Source organism: Hydra viridissima, unplaced genomic scaffold (assembly GCF_058129835.1).
Source record: "Hydra viridissima isolate aposymbiotic clone 2 unplaced genomic scaffold, HvirCarnegie_v1 scaffold_10, whole genome shotgun sequence".
NCBI lineage: Eukaryota > Metazoa > Cnidaria > Hydrozoa > Anthoathecata > Hydridae > Hydra > Hydra viridissima.
The window spans coordinates 972,501-993,464 of NW_028324309.1; the positions used below are offsets into that span (position 1 = coordinate 972,501).

At 29.3% G+C, this 20,964-nt stretch overlaps 3 protein-coding genes across 4 annotated transcripts in view; 1 reads left to right on the plus strand and 2 right to left on the minus strand.

The window, feature by feature from the left end:
• The window catches only part of LOC149882520 (GPI-anchor transamidase component GPAA1-like), a 19,217-nt gene extending 1,501 nt beyond the window's left edge, over positions 1-17,716 (plus strand). Inside the window, exons 2-10 of one of the 2 annotated variants that reach the window (XM_090100380.1) lie at positions 4,519-4,701; positions 7,842-7,923; positions 12,691-12,940; positions 14,550-14,746; positions 15,207-15,406; positions 15,566-15,782; positions 15,870-16,039; positions 17,138-17,302; positions 17,408-17,716. In XM_090100380.1, coding sequence (XP_089956506.1) covers positions 4,519-4,701; positions 7,842-7,923; positions 12,691-12,940; positions 14,550-14,746; positions 15,207-15,406; positions 15,566-15,782; positions 15,870-16,039; positions 17,138-17,302; positions 17,408-17,654 — 1,711 coding nt within the window. In that variant the 3' untranslated portion in view covers positions 17,655-17,716. The remainder of the gene's footprint in view (positions 1-4,518; positions 4,702-7,841; positions 7,924-12,690; positions 12,941-14,549; positions 14,747-15,206; positions 15,407-15,565; positions 15,783-15,869; positions 16,040-17,137; positions 17,303-17,407) is intronic. The other variant, XM_090100381.1, reaches the window with a different exon arrangement.
• On the minus strand, positions 422-3,016 carry LOC149882521 (uncharacterized). The gene has a single exon (XM_090100383.1). The coding sequence runs from the start codon at positions 1,725-1,727 to the stop codon at positions 762-764; it is 966 nt and encodes a 321-aa protein (XP_089956509.1). The 5' UTR covers positions 1,728-3,016; the 3' UTR covers positions 422-761.
• On the minus strand, positions 17,701-20,964 carry LOC149882522 (neurexin-3-like). Its single transcript, XM_090100382.1, has 7 exons — positions 20,315-20,964; positions 19,713-19,933; positions 19,360-19,560; positions 18,923-19,043; positions 18,667-18,832; positions 18,462-18,567; positions 17,701-18,327 (listed from the first exon to the last, which is right to left on the minus strand). Exons 1-7 carry the CDS (start codon positions 20,833-20,835, stop codon positions 17,975-17,977), a joined length of 1,689 nt encoding a protein of 562 aa, XP_089956508.1. The 5' UTR covers positions 20,836-20,964; the 3' UTR covers positions 17,701-17,974.

The window sequence follows — 20,964 nt, forward strand, 5'->3', positions numbered from 1 at the left end:
TAATCATAAAATTGCAATTTAATCTTTATTATGTTGATTTTTTTATAGTTGATTGAATTGCTAACAATTCAAGGCAAAAGTAGGACAGTGGGTTCATACATTACTGGCAATAAGAAGTAGAACAAGACTAATCAAGCCATTATAATATTAATTTGATGTTTTGTTTAAATAAATAATTTTTTTTTACAAAGTATGAGTTTCAATTTTATTAGTTAATTTTAACTATTTATCTAAAAATCCAATGATTCTATATACTATACCCTTTTGCAAATGTAAATATACAAGCATTTATACCTCAAAATAATTTACCTTGATATTTTTCTGTTTAATAAACTTTGTTATTAATTGTTGGATATTATGTATGTATGTATGTATTTATGTATGTATGTATGTATGTATGTATGTATGTATGTATGTATGTATGTATGTATGTATGTATGTATGTATGTATGTATGTATGTATGTATGTATGTATGTATGTATGTATGTATGTATGTATGTATGTATGTATGTATGTATGTATGTATGTATGTATGTACAGGGTGTATACTTAATTTCTGACCCCCTATATCTCGGTTTAAGAATACGGTATTTCAACACATACCATTTTATTACTGTCATATCAATTTAATTAGACAAAGAATATATGTTAATAGTCAGTAATCAGTATTTTGTCCATTTCTTTCTATGCATTGGGTAATTCTCCTTGGCAGGCTTTCTACTAGGCGAAAACACTCTTCTTGCGTAATGGCAGCCCACTCCTATTCAACACGTCTGATCAACTGTTCACGATTACGAGGTCGAGGATTGTGTAAAACACTGTCCTGGAGTCTTAACCAAATATGTTCGATGACATTTAAGTCGGGCGAGTTGCCAGGCCAGTCGGTCCACACTGCTGGAAAGTCTCTGTTGATCACATTCATTGTTGCTCTTGCCGTGTGGCAAGTTGCTCCATCTTGCATCAGAATAACTTTATTTCTCACAGGAAAGATGGTCTTATCATCAGCTGCATGTTTGTACACAGGTAGAATAATATCACGGTAATATTTTCCATCAACAGTTTTATTTTGCTCAACAACAACCAGATCAGTTTTGCCATATCGAGAAATGCTGCCGGCTATCATAATCTTGAGACCGAATTTCGGGCGTCGAACATAAGGTATTGACTCTGGTGTTGCTGTATGTACTCTTTGATTGTGACGGTTTGGAGCCGGATATAATTCAATTGGACTCTCATCAGTCCCTAATACGTTAGCTCGTTTCACTTTACCATCCAGTGAGTCATCTGCGAATCCCTCTTCTTGCAAACGAGTACAAAAATTTACGCGATCAGTGATGTTTTTCTGCGACAACATGGGTTTCACTTTCTGTGTACAGGCATGCTTTCCCCATGTGGTCTTGCGCAAGTATTTACTGATAGCACTGTGTGAAATTGTTTTTCCTCTTTCTTTGTAACTGTCTGAAAAATTCAGTTTCTTAGCTACAGTTCTCGTTCCAACTCCGACTTTGTCTTTGACCCACTTTCTGACCTTGTCCTTGGTTCTTGGTGAAAACTTTGTTGGCTTTCCAGGTCGCTGAGCATCTGTGACGTCACCCTCTTGTTTTCTTGCCCACTTCCTTACAGTATTTCGAGAAACTTTACACTGTCTAGTGATTTCTTTAATGCTTAATCCTTGACTACATAAAACTTGAATTCGGTGACGAAGTAACTGTTTATCAGAACTCATTTTCAGAGTAAATTGCTAAAAAACACATGTTATATAATACATGTTAGTAACATATACATATAATACATATAAATACACACAGAGTAATTAATGTAAATCATAAACAGACACCAAGTATCACTGATATAAATAAGGCAAATAAAAATAATGCTGATTATTTCTTGTAGCCAAAATGCTAAACATTAAAAAAGTGTAAACTTAATTTCTGACCCCGGTTTCGAAGAGTGGCAATACGTCATAAACAGTGAAGAAAAAATGTGTTATTAATTGGCAAACTAAGATCACATATTAAGGAGTAATAAGGACAATTTACTTAAAAATCGTGCTAAAACTATAGTCATAATGCCAAAGGCCGTGGAAGACAAGGAGAATGAAAATATCATTTTTATGTATGTTGACAAAATGGCTCCCATAAACATTTTCTGAGGTCATATCCTATCTGAAGTGAGCTTTTTACGTGCAGAAAGTATAGTTACACCAAAATACATACTAAAGTATTTTTCGGGCTAAAGTAGCATTTAAGAGAGCAACTCAAAATCTTGTGTTTGTAACATGTGGGGGGTCAGAAATTAAGTTTACACCCTGTATGTATGTATGTATGTATGTATGTATGTATGTATGTATGTATGTATGTATGTATGTATGTATGTATGTATGTATGTATGTATGTATGTATGTATGTATGTATGTATGTATAGAGAATCAAATCATTACTGAACCTACTTCTCCTACATAACTTCATATAAATTTATACAGAAGAAGGTTCAATAATATTTCATCTTGATTAAATTTATTAGATAAACATGAATACTTGTTCTATTGGTATTGAACTAAAGTTAGATTGTCATAAAACTACATACTGGAGTCAGTCTGCAATTTCAGAAATATTAAATGAAGATAAATAACTGGAATAAAAAATATTCATCTGCATACAATTTGCACTCACAACAGGTTTCAATTTATTAATTTCTATTCAATATACCATAAATCATGTTGTGACCCTTTCTCAATTCATTCAAAGATTGTTAAAGGAGACCTGACAACTGTCACTCTGAAGCATAATCAACTGAACTCTAATTTAATTCCTGGGAAAAAGATATGTTTTGGTTGTGTAAGAAAAATCAAGAGCATTGAAGAAGTTGACAAGAGACATGACCCAGATTATATACCACCTGATAACTCTGTCATCCAAATTGATACTATAAATCCTTATCTTGTTAAATTGGGTGTGTTTCCTGTTAAAAGATTATCCAGCATGAGTATGCTACAAATAGACAATAAAATAAAAAAAGAAAGTTAAGTTGCTAAATGAATCTTTGAATGCATCTGAACAAGATGAGCTACAAATTAGTATGCTCAAAAGTTCCTCCTTAGATTTTATATGTGTATAGTATATAGAATCATTGGATTTTTAGATAAATAGTTAAAATTAACTAATAAAATTGAAACTCATACTTTGTAAAAAAAAATTATTTATTTAAACAAAACATCAAATTAATATTATAATGGCTTGATTAGTCTTGTTCTACTTCTTATTGCCAGTAATGTATGAACCCACTGTCCTACTTTTGCCTTGAATTGTTAGCAATTCAATCAACTATAAAAAAATCAACATAATAAAGATTAAATTGCAATTTTATGATTAACTAAGTTTTTTTTTTAGTATCAACTTTGAACAATAATGCAGGCTCTATATAGTTATTACCCCTTTAGTTGTGCTCCTATCCAGTATAAAGTCCAGATCAGGGAGAAAGTAACCAACCATATCTTTTTTTTTTTAAGAAATGACTTACGATAGGTTATATCTCTCATATGGGCCAGGAGGCAGGTTGGAGGGGCACTGGTTTCCAATAACGCTATTCAACCCTGATAATTGAAAAATAGGGTTATTAAAAAATGCTGCCATTTTTGTTGTGAACATGACAAGTTTGTAATGTTTACATTTTTATAAAGTTAGATCTAATGGCCTTATTTGCTGTTAATATCAGATCAATACAAAGTGCTAGAAAAATTTACAAGCTATCCCCAAATGGCTGAAAATGGGACTTTTTAGTCAAGTGGACTATATATTTTTAGATAAAACTGATTTCTAAAATGTAACAAGCTGCTTATATTTTGCCCATTTGTTGCAGACAATTGTAGCTAATCAGAAAACTAACATGTAAGGAGTTGTTGATGAATAGAAAAATACTACGGTTAGCTTCATTTTGCCTTTTTTTAGCATTTTTCAGAATTTTTCCAAAGTTGAGGAGGCTGTAGTTTTTTTCTAACATGACACAAGCTAATGAAAATCACTATTTTTAAGACAGAAATATCTAGAAAATAGTTCTAGAAAAAATGAGCCATTTGTTGAAAGTTAGAAAAAAGTTATAAGGCCTTAAAGCTGTCTGTTTTTACCATTCGAGGAACCAAGGGGGGCTTTCTGGAGAGTTTGTAAGGCTATAATTTCTAAACCATTGCACTTGGAACTCTGAAATTGCACATTTAACCTATTTACATTGTGTAGATAATGATATGTAAAAATCAGGAAAATCAGAGATGGTACCCCACATGCCATTGGTTGAAATATAATGATTTGACCCAGTTACTAAGCTGAATTAGTTACAGAATATATACTAGTTGCTAGCACACATTTTCACAATTTGACCAGCTAATATACAGTATTTTGGGCAATTCAATTTTTTTTACCAGTTTTTATACTAACCATTTTGCTTTTGTTCAAGGTTATGGTTTGAATGAAAGCAAAATAAATTGCTTCCATTTCACGCATCTGTTTTTTTCTCTTTTTTAGTGTTTTAAGCTTTATAGTTGGTGTTGTATGGCTGTTTTTGCTTGCTCATCATGACCTCAATGCCAAGACTTACATATCTGAAAATCAGTTGTTACCTGGTCTGGTAAATACGCATTTCTCAAATACCTATTTTGCTGGTGTTGTGTACAATGACCTCAAAAAGGACTGTACTCCAGGTGACAGGTGACATATTCCTTAAATAGTTCATAGAAATTTACTTTCCTCTTTCAAAGAGATATTTGATACAATGTAAAATCAGAAATCGTATACTACAACAAAATTTTTAGTGAAATATTGTTTTGCAAAAACCCTCTCAACATAAAATTTACACTGTAATATTTAATAAAAGAGTTATTATTTTTAAAAAACCTAAGTTGGAAAAGTTGTATAGTTCTTATATAGTTCGAAAAAATAACTTTGAAGAAATTAACTGGCACTTCAATATTAGTGTACTTGTAAGTTGTAAGTACAATCAAAAGAACTTAGGTTGCTTCAAGATGATTAAAGTTTAAATTCATTTTACATTTGAGTTGAAATCAAAATGAATTGTAATAGTATTTGTTCTACTGCTACAATAACTAAGAGAGAACACTGTAAACAAAATATTGCAGTTAAAAATATGTTTCTATTATTTAGTTTTAAGCCATAATCAGTGGTACCAACTATCAAAACTATGAGTGTTTAGACATTAAATGTGTTTTTCTATTTTTTTTAAGAGAAAATAAACTGAATCAAAAAAAGGAAGGCTTTTAGCTAATGTAAACAATAATATGACATTGTTTAATTTAATTTAAAAAAAAAAAAAGAAACCATATTAAAATAAACACTCAAGTTGTTCTTGGTGTTAGAAAATATCCAGTCAGCTTGCATATTTCTGAATACCTACAATAAACCATGTAATTGCAATTATTACAGTTAAAATGTTTATTAAATTGATTTCATATCATTAGCAGAAGTGTTTTGAAATTAAAGCTTTTTGATTTTCTAAATTTGAACAATCAATAACCACTTTCAACAGGAAAATGTTGCAAGCATGAAAATGTGGAAATTGTTTTATCAAAAAGCATGAAAACAGTTGTTCTCACATAATTTTGGGATTTTACACATTTTTGCTAAATAAATAAAAAAATATTGAAAAATCTATCTTCGTTATAGTTTCTATGATATAAGGGAGCACAGGTAAGTTCACTTGTATAGAAACTATAACCAAGATAGATTTTTTAATATTTTTTAAAATATGATCTTGCTTAATGTTTCTTTTTGGTTTTTAGTTCATAGATATTGATTATAGTTTCTATGATGTAAGTAAACATATCTATAAAGAGATGAAATAATCTATTTAATATATATCTTAAGAGAAGCTAAATAAGTAAAATAGTTTAAAACTTTCAAAAATTTCAAATATTTCTTATTGATCTTTTCTTTAGTTTGTATTCTTCTGCTTCTCTTAACTTGTTTTTTCTTTAGTTTGTATTCCTTCTGCTTCTCTTAACTTGTTTTTTTCTTTAGTTTGTATTCCTTCTGCTTCTCTTAACTTGTTTTTTTCTTTAGTTTGTATTCCTTCTGCTTCTCTTAACTTGTTTTTTTCTTGTGCTCAAAGAATGTACTTTTTTTTTTGTACTCAAACACCATGCTATGGAATCTTTAAGATACTTTATATCCTCAAGCTTCAATATAGAATCTGATTTACCACCTTAAGAAAAGAAGGTTAATCTTCAATCAAGGATTGTAAAAAAAAAATTTTCTTAAATGCTTATATTGTATAGATGGAGTTTGCGAGAAGATTTGAACCAATAAGTATATCAGATTAAGTATTAGAAATTGTAATTGATAATACTAAATTTATCAAACGATTAATTGGCATATTTCGAGAATTATTGGAGCATATTAGTATTGAAAATTATCCAAAAGACACTTTGTTGAAAACCAATAATGTTCTCCACCAGTTTTAGCAGTATAAAGTTAAACTCATGTATGTTTATTTTTTATAGTTGCTTTTATGTCGTAGAAAGATAGAAAAATATCAAAATTTTAAAATATCGAAATATTTTTAGAATATCAAAATTAAGGACAAAACTTTTTATATTGCTTTAGATCTATAAGGTCATTCCAGCTGCATGTCACTGTTGCAGTAAAGACTCTTTTTGTTACCTTTTCTCAACAGCTTTGTTTACACTTATGAAGCTGATTGCTTTAACATTTTCAGCTGTACGCTGGCTATAGTTTGAGGAATGTTGGCTTCCAAATGGTCCAATGTCTGTGGATTATAGTGCTTTGATGCAGGCCTAAAGAAAAAAATCTCGGGTGGTCATATCACATGATCATGCCAACCAATTCAAATATCCTTGTTGTGAGAAAAACCAAACTTGTCCTTCAGCAAATTGAGCTTAGCATTAGCTGTATGGCTTGTAGTGCTGTCATGTTAGAACAACTTCTCTTCAGTATTAATATTTTCGAGCTCTTGCTCTATAGCAGTAGCTACTGAGGGTTACAATTTTTTCCTCCTAATTTGGAAAAAGTAAGGTCCAATGATGTGTTGTGCCATAAATTGCACCAGACAGTGAGACTTTTGGAATATGATGGCATATCATAAAACACTTGTAGGTTGTTCTCACACTATTAACATCAGTTTTGTTGTTAACAAGGCCATTCATTCTAAAAATCTAAAAACCTTTTTGGCTGAAATCAGAAACATCTTCCAAATGGTGGCAAAGTTAAACATAAGAATACTTTTGAAAATATCAGAGTAACCTTGGGATGATTTATTAAAGGAATAAAGATACATATCTAAGATAGGAGCAAATAATTTAAACTAGTACTATTTTGTTGCTTGTTTACAGTAGTTGTGAATTATTGCAGAGATCTTCAAGTTCATTAAAAAAAAAATCATTATAATTTATAAGTTTGGTGATATAAAAGAAACAAACAGGTTATTTATTTTTTTGACTTTACATTAAGTTCTCTTTACATTAGATTTAAAGAAATATTTTTCTGCATTCATCTTATGGCACTCCTATTATTTTTGTTACTTTCTGACATCCCCACCATCATATTTAACTAATACATTTTCAGATTCAAATTGTTTTTAAAGTTTTCTTGATAAAGTTTTCAATCATTCTTTTCTTTATAATGTTGTGATAATTAATATTAAAATAATAATTATTCTTATAATAAATGGTTTTATATTTACTAATATTATAATAATTATTATCATAGTTATTATTAATATTATAATAAATAGTCATTCTAAAATAGAAAAAAAAATTAAAAGTTAAGTTATAAAGTTTGTTTAATTGTAATTTTTATTTCATTTTAAATTTTAGTGGCACTAAGAAAAAGTTGCTTTCATATTTTGAAGAAATTGGTCTTGATGTTTATATTCAGAGATTTCAAGTAAAATCTAAAGTACGGAAAATATTTTATATGACACACTAAATTCCTGTTTACATATATATATTTTAATCCAAAATATTAACTGAAATCATTTTTTAATTTTGTTTGGATCACTGGTTTTTTTATTTTGCTACATGATATGTTTAATAAAATTTTAATCCAAAATATTAACTGAAATCATTTTTTAATTTTGTTTGGATCACTAGTTTTTTTATTTTGCTACATGATATATTTTGTTATTGTTGCTTTTTGACTTAATCGAAATATGTTAAAAGAAGCTTATATAAAATAGATAGCTAAAACTTACTTATGAATTGTTAAAGATGCTGCATCTTTTCTTAACGATTTCTTGTTGTGCTTTGTTTCACTGGTATAAGCAATTAGTTTTAAATCAGCTGAAAGTTAGGTAACTGTCATAGATGTCTGCCTCATTTATCATTAGATATCTGCTTCATCATTAAATATCTGCCTCATTTATCAAATGAGGCAGATATTTAACGATATTGAATAATTGCTTTTGATTAAAGTTTCAATTTATATCAAGTTCTCTTTAATTATGCTAAAGTGATTGATCAAAAGAGATTTTAACAAAAACTTGCGTTTTCCTTGTGGTGAGTATTTGCTATCATAAAAACACTAACATTCTAAATTTATGAACATCTCCACAGCAACAGCCATTTCGTGATAGAATTCACATCACCATAAATAATCTAGACTTAATGTATCTTAAATGCACTTAAGTAAAACATAATCATTATTATTTTTTGATCACCATTAGATCATAATCTGGTAGCAGAGAGTAGTTTCTTTAAAGGAAGAATGCCATAAAACATCAAATCTACAAAACGTCAAGTTGAAGATAGCTGTTCAAAGTAAAATATTTACATTAGTTAACAAAAACATGTTTTAAAATCTTCATTTACTGAATCACAAGTTCAACTGGTTGGTGATGATTAACCTCTGAGTAAAGACAAAATTTGATTTTTAAGTAAAAAAAAAGACACAAGAAGAAGTCATCAATGTTGGAACTGTCAAACAATTACAAGCTCTTAAATGATAAACAGCATGAAGAAAGTTTCAAGAAGAAAGTTTTAGGAAGATAAAGAACAACTTCGCAGATGCAATAAAGCAACTCAACGGATGAATATTAGATAATGGTGTTGATAAAACAGATAAAAACAGATAAAAACTCTTTAGTAGAAAAAAGTATTCCCCTTTCCGTGGCACTCTAGCATTCACACAGATGATTGAGGTTAAAAGCAATACCATAAAGAAAAAAAAAGGCTCAGAAAAGCTCAACTACAATTAGAAAATAAATGTATAACTAATAAATCTAACTTGTAACAGCATTCGTTAGAACATAAAATTTTGGAATACCCAACATTTAAAGCCTGCAATGTAGCATGATTTAGATGCTTGAATTTTAACCATTTCACAAAACGTAAAAATTTGTGAAATCAATGGTTGTACAGAATCTTATAATTGTTTTCTTCATAATAAAAAACACAAAAGCAAAACTTATATAAATTCTCAAGAATCTAAACAAAAACAAAACACAAAAAAGATGTCATTAAAAACTCTTCTCCATCAAACCTCCATTCAAAGAATGGTATGAACTACATATCTCTGCAAACAGTGGCGATTGTCATATGGAATGGAAACAATTGCTTGTGGCCATCAATATACTTGGTAATGATACAACCAAGACTTACCTGAATGCTTGTGTAGCAGCTGAATTATTACTTTGAGGTAAAATAAAAAAAGTAACTCCCATTATAATAAACAGTCAGGTTGATCCCTTCGAAATAATGTTAGTTGAATTCCAGTTCGAGTCATTGGATAAAAAGATGAAAATGACAATGCAAGTCTTCATGTTACCAATGTAACAGGAAGCTTAAAAGCAGTTAATTTGACTGCAATGTTGAAAAAACGGAAGCATTTTGGGTGTGGATTATGATGAGTTACACTGTACAGAAAAGTAAGCACGAGCAGGACCTAATAAATTTGTTGCTCATCTCACACCACTTGGATAGAAATGCATTGGTGGTTTTGATGGGTACCCATTAACATATTAGCATCAAGCAACAAGGTCATGCAAGATATAAGTAATGCCTTAAGAAGGTTATGGGAATGAGATTAGATGGTATTAAAGCTCTAAATATTATGCAGGATTCACTAAAGATGGAAAATAGAAGATATAAGTCCTGCTATTTGACAGTACTTGAACTACTATGATTTTTTTTTGCCAGTTAAAGTAATGGAAAGAATATGAAATTAAATTAAAGAATATGAAAATAAATTAAAGAATATTAAAGATAATGGAAGAAATTTTGTTGATGGAAATAGTGAATTAAAAAAAAACTTATAGACACCTTCATACACACTTGTCCCATTTTGTCCTGAATCTTCTGAATACTATGTCAAAATTATATTTGCAAACCAAGCTACTCTTTTTTAAACCAATTTTGAATAAAAAAATTTCCCATCAAAAAAATAAGAATATCACTTCAACAGTGAACTGCTTTATGAATTTTGTTCTATTGTTTGTTCATTTATTGTTTAATATTTTGATCTTCCATACAGAAAAGCTGTTTGCTTTCAACAAAGAATTTTTGGTTGAAAAAATTTTGTTATTGAAAACGGAAAACCCAATTAGATTATAATTTAGAAGATTTGTTTTATATCTAATTTATATTCCCTTTACAACATTTTAGTCTAACAGTAGAAAAGACTAATAATAAAAATTTTTTTCCTTTAATGTATCGTTATTGTTAATAAAAATTTCTCTCTTTAAATTACAAAAAAACTATTTCTTGTACTCTCTTAAAAAAGCTTAAATAAAGATAAAAATAATAGTTCAACAGCCAGCAAAGGAATCAATTGGTATTTCAATGCTCCCTTAGGACCGCACCTCAAAGGTGTATTTAAGAAAATGATGAAGGCTGTAAAACAAGCAATTTTTGAAATATTTGGAAAAGCTGATGCAACAGACAAAGAAATTCATATAGCTACAACAGGTGCTGAAAGTTTGTTAAACTCTGGACTACTAACCTATCAAAGTGCTGGTATAAGAGATCATATACCACTGATTCATAATCAATTTTTGACAGAAAAAATTTCACCTGATGCAGTTGATACTGAGGTTATCATCCCAAAAAAGATTGCTGTTGAATAGAAGAGTTAGTTTGCCCTTTTTAGAAACTAAACGCAAGAGTGGCTTCTCTATCACTACAAATGGAATCATGAACAGTCAGAGATTAAAAAGATGACATTTTATTAGCAATTTCTGCAGATACACCCAGAGGAAATTGACCAATAAAAAGAATAACCAATAAGAACTGTATGAGCGTAATGATGGACAAATTAGAATCAAAAAAGTTAAAGTTGGTATGAAAGAATTTATACAACTAATATCAAGACTATGCCATCTCGAATTTAAAAGTTAAATGTTTGATGGATTGAAGTCCATTAAAGAGGGGGAGAATAATCAAAAGAGATTTTTTAAAAAACTTTCCTTGTGGTGATTGCTTGCTATCATAAAAACACAATCATTTTTTAAACTTACAAATTTCTCCACAGCAACAGCTGTTTAATAGTAGTGTGAACATCACCATAAGTAATCTTAATTTAGATTTAATGTATTTTCTTTTAACATAAATTGCTTGAAAAATATAAATAAAAACACCACTTCTAAAAATAATCAACAATGCAAATGAAAAAGCAGTAAAAATCTTAGAAATATTTAAGTAACACATGATTGGTTAATTGCTGTTTGATTACCATTGGATTAGTGTTTCTTTTTTATGTGAGCTGATAATTTTCACCATAAATAAGAGAAAAATACTGAGAAAAAATTCTTGGTTTGCATATTATTCCGGATTTTTATAAAGTTTCTTGAACCATAAAATAAAGTTTAAAAGATTCTAAACAGTAAAAACCGTTTTTTTATGATGTAAAAATAATCAATATCAGTCTGAATGTGAATTTGTCATTTCAAAATTTATAATATATGTTAATGAGTTTTTCAACTACAATTCTCAAAGTATTATTTTTTTGTGTTTTCAGAAACATTAACATTTATACTTTGAGAATGAAAATATTGCATTCACAATAACAAAATGGTTTATCATTTTGAGATTGGTTTTGATTTTGTAATTTGGGTAAAAACCTTTTAATAAACCTTTTTATGGCAATTTGCTTTTTTTTTTTAAAGGTTTTAACTCTTTAAGTACGGATATTTAAAAAACAAAAAAACAAAAAAAAAAAAAAAAGCACTAGAAGACTAAAAGATGCAATAGGAAGCTAAAAGTGCTACTTTTCATCTGCTTTTGTTTCTGCTTTATGATGACTTAGATCAAAAATAATTTTAGTTGGTATAATAGGGCTTTAAGTGAAAAATATAAATTTAAAATGGCTTTGTTGTAGCAAAATTAAAAAATTAGGATTTTTAATTGGACAATCAAAAAAAGGCTCAAACCCTCATTAACTTTGGAATTTGCTTGAAAAAAAGTTACAGTAAAACATGAACAAAAAAAAAAAAAAACAATTTAGACAAACTGTTTTTTTCTGCCACTTTGTTGTTAAGGGTGTGATATTGAATATACTAATTAGCAGCATTTTTCTAAATGGCATTCAAAGTAAGCTATATTTTTTAGCGTAAAAATCTCATTTTATTTATTTTAAGATATGACATAATAAAATCATAAACTAAAATTCAATTTATTTTATTCTTCTGATTTTTTATTTATTCATGTTTTTGGAAATTTTTACTTCTACTAGAAATTATCTGGAACAAATATATTTGGAATTTATCGATCTCCCAGAGCTTCAGGTGTTGAGTCAATCATTTTAAATGTTCCTTTCCATGGGAATTGTTCTTCAAATGGTGGAATATCAATGATGCTAGCTTTGGCTAAGTATTTTCGACAGCAGACATTTTGGGCAAAAGATATAGTTTTCTTAGTGACAGACCACCAACAATTTGGTTTAAAAGCTTGGCTTAATGCTTACTTCTTTGAAAATGATCCAGGTTAGTCTTCTAGTTAGAGAGTAGTTTTTTTCGTTGTTGTTTAAAAGTTTCCATTTGTTTGGAAAGCATCACACTAAATTGCAGGTAAATAATTTCCAATCAAACTTCTTCCTAAAGTTGATTGTACAATACAAGATAGTTTTATAAAGAGCCTTTTCTTTAATCTCTTTTAAGAGAAAAAGCATATTTGTTTGTAAAAATATTGATATTTTGGTCTCTCTGAGACATTGCAGCACTTTAGAATATCATATTAAACAAGAAACAGACAATTGGTTATATTAAAATCGCTATAAGATTGTACATGTACTCTTAGAAAAAAACAACAGGGTAGGTATCTTTTAAATGCTATTTTGTATACTGAACTTTGGATCCCATATTTCCTCAAAATTTCTTGACGTGGTTTGGTTTACAATAAGTTTTTCTAATTTTAAACCTTCTATCATTGATAAATCTCCTTAACTTTTAAGCATGACAAGGTTGTTGCTTATTTCTTTCTTGATATTAGACATGATGAGATTATCGGTTATTTCTTTCTAAAAATTAGACATGATTGTCGCTTATTTCCTTCTTAAAATTAGACATGATGAGATTGTTGCTTATTTCTTTCTTAAAATTATAATGATCTAATTCTGATATCTTTCATAGTGAAAAAGCTTGTCATAGATTTTTTTTAAATATAAAATAGTTTTAACTTTAGCTTTTTCTCATATGTAAGGAACTTATGTTGGTGCGCTTCAAAGTTCTAATTGAAGTGTATAAGTTAATTTAACTTCAGAAAAACTTCATTTTTTATAAATGCAAGTATGATTCATACAAATTAGATCAGAACTATGCCGCTGCACATATCTCTTTTTTCAAATTAAAATTTTTTTGAAATAAATTTGCTAAAAGTTTTAACTTATTAAAAAAGATTAAAAAATAAATTACTTCAGTTTTTGTTATTTTTCCAATAAAAGTAATAGATAATGAGACTATTAAAAAAAACCAAATTCTTTGGGTATTTTACAATTTAGGCTGTAAGACATATAATAGATGTCAAAAAATACAAAGCTGTTTATGAGTGTTTTTTTTTTTGTTGAACTAAAAGTTTCATTTTTTAGTTCTTTTGTTCTATTCAGTTCAAAAACTCAATTCTTGCCTTTAAAAGATCCTGTGCTGGCATGTTTTTTATTTTACTCAGCTGGTCGTGCAATACCACTTAAGCTGGTCGTGTAATACCACTTAATAATGAGACTATCCATTTATATAAATTTCCAATTATGCAACTTTGAATGTAAACGAAACTATAGTTTGAAGAAAAAAATTGAGAATGACCCATCAAATGAACTGTGTAGTTTTTAACACAACTCTGCAGATACAAAAAACATGTTATTTATGGCATATTTTTCAATGTTATTTGAATGTATATTGAAAATAATGAAGTTTAAAATTCTACAATTTAATTTTAAAATAAATTCTAGAAATTTTTTAAATTAATGAAAAAAAACTCCTCTATTTAAAATTCATTTGTGAAAATATTTTGGCTTTTATTTTAGTACTTTTTGTCCATTGATTAAATTACAAAACTTAATCTCAAATTTCTTTTTTTAAATAACTTTCTTTTGTTAAGATTTCATTGCTGAGGATTTGAAGGGTCGTGCAGGCTCAATTCAAGCTGCAGTTACAATTGACTTGCATAGTGATCATTTTACACATCTTGATGTGCTTATTGATGGCTTAAATGGCCAACTACCAAACCTAGATGTTTTTAATGTAATAATGAGAATTGCAAAGTATGAAAATGTTCCAGTGAAGTTTAGTCACCAGGTACTTTTCTTCTTTATAGAAAATTGATAAGGTTTTTTTAAACTACTTTTTTAATATAACAAATCTTATCATTTACTAAATTTTCATGATTAATGCCGTGTATTTTTCTCAACTTTCATGACAAATGCTGTGTATTTTTCTAAACTTTCATGACAAATGCCATGTATTTTTCTAAACTTTCTATCTTTTCTTAAACTGCTCTTTTTTCATCAGGTACAAAATTTTTAAAATTATTTTTCATTCAATACAAGACCTTTAAATTTTCAAAACTCTTTTTTTTTGCAATCATCAAAGAGAGATCTGAAAAGTTATGAAAAATATGCAATAAGTATGTAATATAAATATGTAATATAAATATGTAATATTAATATGCAATATAAATATGTAATATAAATATGTAATATAAATATGTAGTATAAGGTAAATATAAACAAGAAAAAAATTCTTTTTGGTTATTTAGCAGTACTTCTCATCCTTGAATAATTACGCAGCCAACTTACAAACATTACTCAGCATGATGGTGGTGCAGTCCACAGGGTATCCTTCTGGTAATCATGGCATGTTTTATAAGTACCGTGTTGAAGCTATCACTTTACGCAGTGTTTATGATCGGAGGATATCTGATGTTACGCGTCATATTGGATTTGAATCATTAGGAAGGTACAAAATTAAATAGTTAATTGCTTCTCATTTATCTAGTTATCTAACTTAAGTGGAGGCTTTTTAATTTTTTGAATTTCATTATTTGTTAACTTCGAATTATATGTTTGCAGTTTTCAGGAGTAAAAGTCAGTTTGTTATTGCTTTTTTGATAAATAGGGTTATCGAAGGGGTGTTTCGCAGCTTTAATAATATGCTTGAGCGGTTCCACCAGTCTTTCTTTTTATATATTTTACCAAATGGATTTCATTATATATCAATTGGTCTTTACATGCCAGCATTTGGCTGCTTGATGTTGCCTTTAATAATAAATCTTCTTGTAACATGGATCAAACTCTTTCAACTTGATAAGCCAGATGACCTTAGAGAAGCATCAGTAAGTTTATATTGAGTCAGCAAGAAAATACAAATCAGTTGTATAATGGGCTATAAACGTTGTAAAGATAACCTTTTTTTTTCCCAGGTAACTTGGGTTAGCGCATCGTTCCTTTCGCAAATTTTTTTCACTTACATCATGTCCGCTTCTTGTTACTATGCAACGCTTTGGTTTTTCAGCGAAGCTTCTCATTTGACTTTGGAAACTGTGTTTATACTTGCTGTTCTCATTGTATTTGTGCATCTAGTAATGTGCAGGTAAGGCTAAATTATTCGGTATCAAAAGTTTCTCTTTTTTAGACGAGTTTTACCGTAACGATAATTAAATACCTGCGAGGTAATATTGATTTTCTTCATTCGCGAAATCTAATTTCATTAATCTATGAAGTATCATGTGAAATTTATTAAAATTGTTTTCTATCATCACCAACTTGGTCAAATTTTTTTTCTTTGACTTTTTGTAGTTTATGTGTCTTACATAACTTAAAACTTACAAATGAAAGAAAATTTTCGGTTCCGGTAACTTAACACTTCCACACGAAAGAAAGGTCCTATTTTTTCATATTTTGGTTCAGCAAGAAGTTTTTTAAGTATTTATCTAGTTAAAGGATGTAAGCCATCCCGAGTTCACTGGGATTTTAGCAAGAACACAATGGATTTCCAAACCTCCTGGAACCAAAAGTAATCTGCATTATTAAACAGAAGTTTTTTTCAAATTTCAGTTCTTGCAATATGAAATTAGATTTAGTGAAATCCTGAAAAGATAATAGATGGCAATAATTCTGAGTGTGTGTGTGTGTGTGTGTGCCTGCGTGTACGTGAGTATGTGCGTTTATGCGCGCATGTGTTTGTATTTGGAGGACCTTTTTTTTCTGAACTTTTTGCAAAGGTCAGAAAGGTCCTCTAAATACAAACACACGCGCGCTTGATTTTTAACCAAATTTTTTAAAATTGTTGATAGCGAATTCTCCTCTCAAAAAAAAAGAAAGAAAAAACTTATGCATTAAAAAGTCTGCCAAAAGTTTTTTCTGGTCATTTTTTTTTTTTCTAATTTTTTTTTTTTGGCATCGTCTCAAATTAACAATGTTCTTTTATTGAGTTTTGCTTGAAATAAATTCACAAAATACTAAAAAATTCACAAAAATTAAAAGATGCAGGTTTTTAAACTCGTTTTAAACTGAAAAGAAAGTTCAGCGATCAAAGTTTTAAGTTCTTTACAATGACGTAATTTTGTTATTTTGTAATTTGTAAATCGCAAACTCTACCCATTTGAGCTGGAATTTGCGTTCAGTAGATTCGCGTTTTTTAAAGTGCAAATATGGCGATAATTTTTTTTTTCTTTTTTGTATGATTTAGAATCGTTTGGCGTGGAAACGAAGTAGATGCTCTGTTATTATATTTTTTCTCAACTCTTAAATTGGCCGTAGCTACGACCGTCCTCTCTCTTTTAAATTTTTCTGCAGCTTTCATCGTTGCTTTTTTCTATGTGCTACTAAGTTTATTTCCACTTTATAAGTTAAGGTAAGTCCTCGTGCTAAAATATTTACACTTAAATTTGTTTATTGATTTCAAGATTAGCCCACTTCATATTGTTAGTATCTATCAGTAATTTTTATTTAATTCTAGGTTAACAAAAGGCCTATATTTATTAATTTGCATTATTTCTTGTCCTCCGGTGATGTTGTATTGCATGTGCGTTCTTCATTGTACCTTGAAGGGTTTTACAGACAATATTTTCTATGATGCACTTGACAAATGGAAATTTATAATCGACTATGATCTCGCAAATTCTGCATTATGCGTCTGGACACGATATATTCTGTGTTTCCTTCTCTTACCCCTCTGGCTTTCATTTGCGACATTAGTCACATGATGTTAATTTTTTTTTTTACTCATGCTTTTTTTATTTCAATGAAATATTTATTTTTCTTGTTATCAATATATTTTTCTCAACCTTTTATATTACAAACATAAAAACGTTAATGCTATAAATTTTAAATAATTCAGCGCAAAATTTTAAGAATAATAACGTTTTTTTAAATTCATTAAGACATATTGCACTAAAAACTATTTACAGTCTGAACACATAAAATTTGTGCAACACAAAATCAGCTCTGCAGAGGTTTCTACTTTTTTTTTTTTTCCAAAGAATTATTTACATCTTTGGCGGTAAATATAGTGTAGCTTGTAGAATCAAACAACTGCTCCATGGCCATCCCTTCTGAACGGAGATTCAAAAATGCGTGGACTAGTATCTCTTGATGATATTAAATAAAACTCTTTTGCTACCCTACCATTAATCTTCTCTAGAGCTTCACGTGTGTGTAAAAACTTACCACTTTTCTGAGCGAGAAATTGCCCACTGTATTTTTTGCGAATCTTATTGAAGCCACACGCTAGTGTTAATATTAAAGCTATTGAACCGACGCATATTCCTCCAGTTATCCACGCGACCGTATTTTGGCTCAATCGTGATTTCGACTTCGTTTGTAATTGCGTCTGAGTATTTCTATTGACAAGTGTTGAAATATCGCTCTTTTCGAATTCTTTTAAAACAAAAGAAGTGATTGGTTGTAAAACAAAAGAAAGTGATTGGAAAGTTTCACGTTTCCAGAAAAAAGATTTCTATTAACAAATCTAAATTTTTATCTCATCAGTTTCTAAATACTATTTTACTTACTCTTCACTTTTTGAGGTGTCACTGGGCAACTGAAGCGTATCTGGCCTTCAATAATTCGGTAGATGTTTGGATATTTTGCCAACTTGATGATTTCTGAATTATGGCTCTAAAGCGTATATTAAAAATTTGAAATGAAAATGTGAATTTTAAAATCGGCTCACGGCGTTTTAGTTTGAAAAATCAAAACTAAAAAAATGTACATTACATCAAATAGAACTTGTTGCAAGCACCCTTGATAGTTCTTTTTACTGGTGGAAATTGCTAAGGTGTTAGCATAAGGATGGCCTCCAACCATCAAATTTAATCTCTCTTCTACATCTTCCGTACATCTCGAAGGTGGTTGATATTTAAAGTGTTTCTCGTCTACGTAACTTAATTAAAAAAAAAAGAAAGATATTTCCAAATCTAAACACTCGAGATTTGATAATCAACTTATTTCATTCCTCAAATAATTGTAATACCTTTCAGGATAGCTTTCTCTATCTACGCTTAAAACTATTTCAGTTCCAGACCTTTCAATTATAACAGAATGCCACTCCCCGTCATGTAACGCATTATTGCCTGCAGATACAACCACGTTATCTGAAATCAAATGAACGCGAAAAATTATTTATGTAAAAAGTCCGCATCATCAACCAAATTGGTTACCAGTCTTAGTTTTTATTTATATTTTCACTTCAACACATTTGACAAACAAAAAATGAGAGTTAGGAATTACGTAACTCAAAAGTTTGCATTAAATTTTAAAAATCTGTTTGAATTTTTTAAAATGTTCTATTAAAACACGATTTGGGCTTTTTTTTTTTTTTTTTGTTTAAACTTTAAGTTTTAGTTTAATTGACTATATTATTTTAGTTCGGACAGTCAAAAATTTAATTCGGAATTTCTTTATATTCACCTGCTCCTAATGAAATATTTGCTTGAATATTCCCTCTGTATAGTTCAATTACAACATGCCTATGAGTATTTCCACCAAATGCTATAATTCCAAATGGTTCGTTTGTACGGAAGCGAAATTGAATTCTATTGTTCCGAAAGTTCTCAAGTGGTTGGGTGGGGAACGACACAAAAGTATTTCCATCAAAATATGCAACTAACTCTAAAAGTTAAGAAGGATGCAAAAGTTACTTTAAAAACTCAATTAATATAAGAGTTCAAACTTTTTCTTTTCGCTCTGCCATTTCAAGTGGAAAACAAAACAAAGCAACGAAATAAAAAATTTATACGAAAAATAATACTCAAAAATAGAACCTGGTTCAGAACAAAATTTCCCTTTCATTCCAGTTCCCCCACAATCGCAAACCGATTTTGAATTATCTAGTTTTTTGATGCATTTGCCTCCATTAAGACATTCATTTTCACTATCAGTGCATTCATCATCGCATTCATCTTTTACATCTCCCCTCACAAATTGAGGTGGTTTCGGTTGGGTTCCAATGGGATACGAAATGTTAATAATACAACCTGTAAAACTGTACAGAAACAAAACTACAGAAACTATATGGGAGTGAAAAATAGATAACATACTACAAAAATAGCATATGTATACAAGCATACATACATACATACATACATACATACATACATACATACATACATACATACATACATACATACATACATACATACATACATACATACATACATACATACATACATACATACATACATACATACATACATACATACATACATACATACATACATACATACATACATACATACATACATACATACATACATACATACATACATACATACATACATAAATACATACATATAATATTTAAAGACTAATTTATGGTTTGGTGTAGTAATATGAAATTTTATTGTTAAATGAAAAATAAAAATACCCCTCGATTAAATTAGATTGATCTGGATCCAATCCTATAAATAGATTTGAGTCAACTATTAATCTATCAGGTGATTCTCCATCAGAACTTATCGTCTCCTCCATGTTATCGATCGATAATGTAACAAAACGAAACCTCCTCGTTAACTTAACAGAATGCCACTTCATATCATTCCATTGTTTTCCAACTGAGATTTCTTTTTTTCTTAATTGATCAGATTCTCCCATCATCAAGTACACGTGTAGTTTACCATCATTTAAAGAAAGTCGAAGTTTATGCATTCCTTTATCACCGTCGCTGACGGTCATTAGAACTCCATTAGCAACATTTGTTTTGAACTCAAACTGTAAACTGGCCTCGCCAAGGTTGGGATTGTCTACCCACGGTTCGTATTCTAAGTATTGAGGAACACTTTCTTTGTTGCTTAGCTGATACCCATGGAAGCCATAAATACGATTTAAAGATACGTAAGCATAAATGAATACATATCGACTAAACGATGCAAGCATTTGATATGTCATTTGGTTCACTACCGAATCTTATCACAACTTTATCGCATAATTTTAAAAAAAGTTCAGAAGCTCTTTCGTACGGAATTTCCGATTGATTGGGCAAGATTACCTTTCTTAAATTAGATTTGATTAATTCGC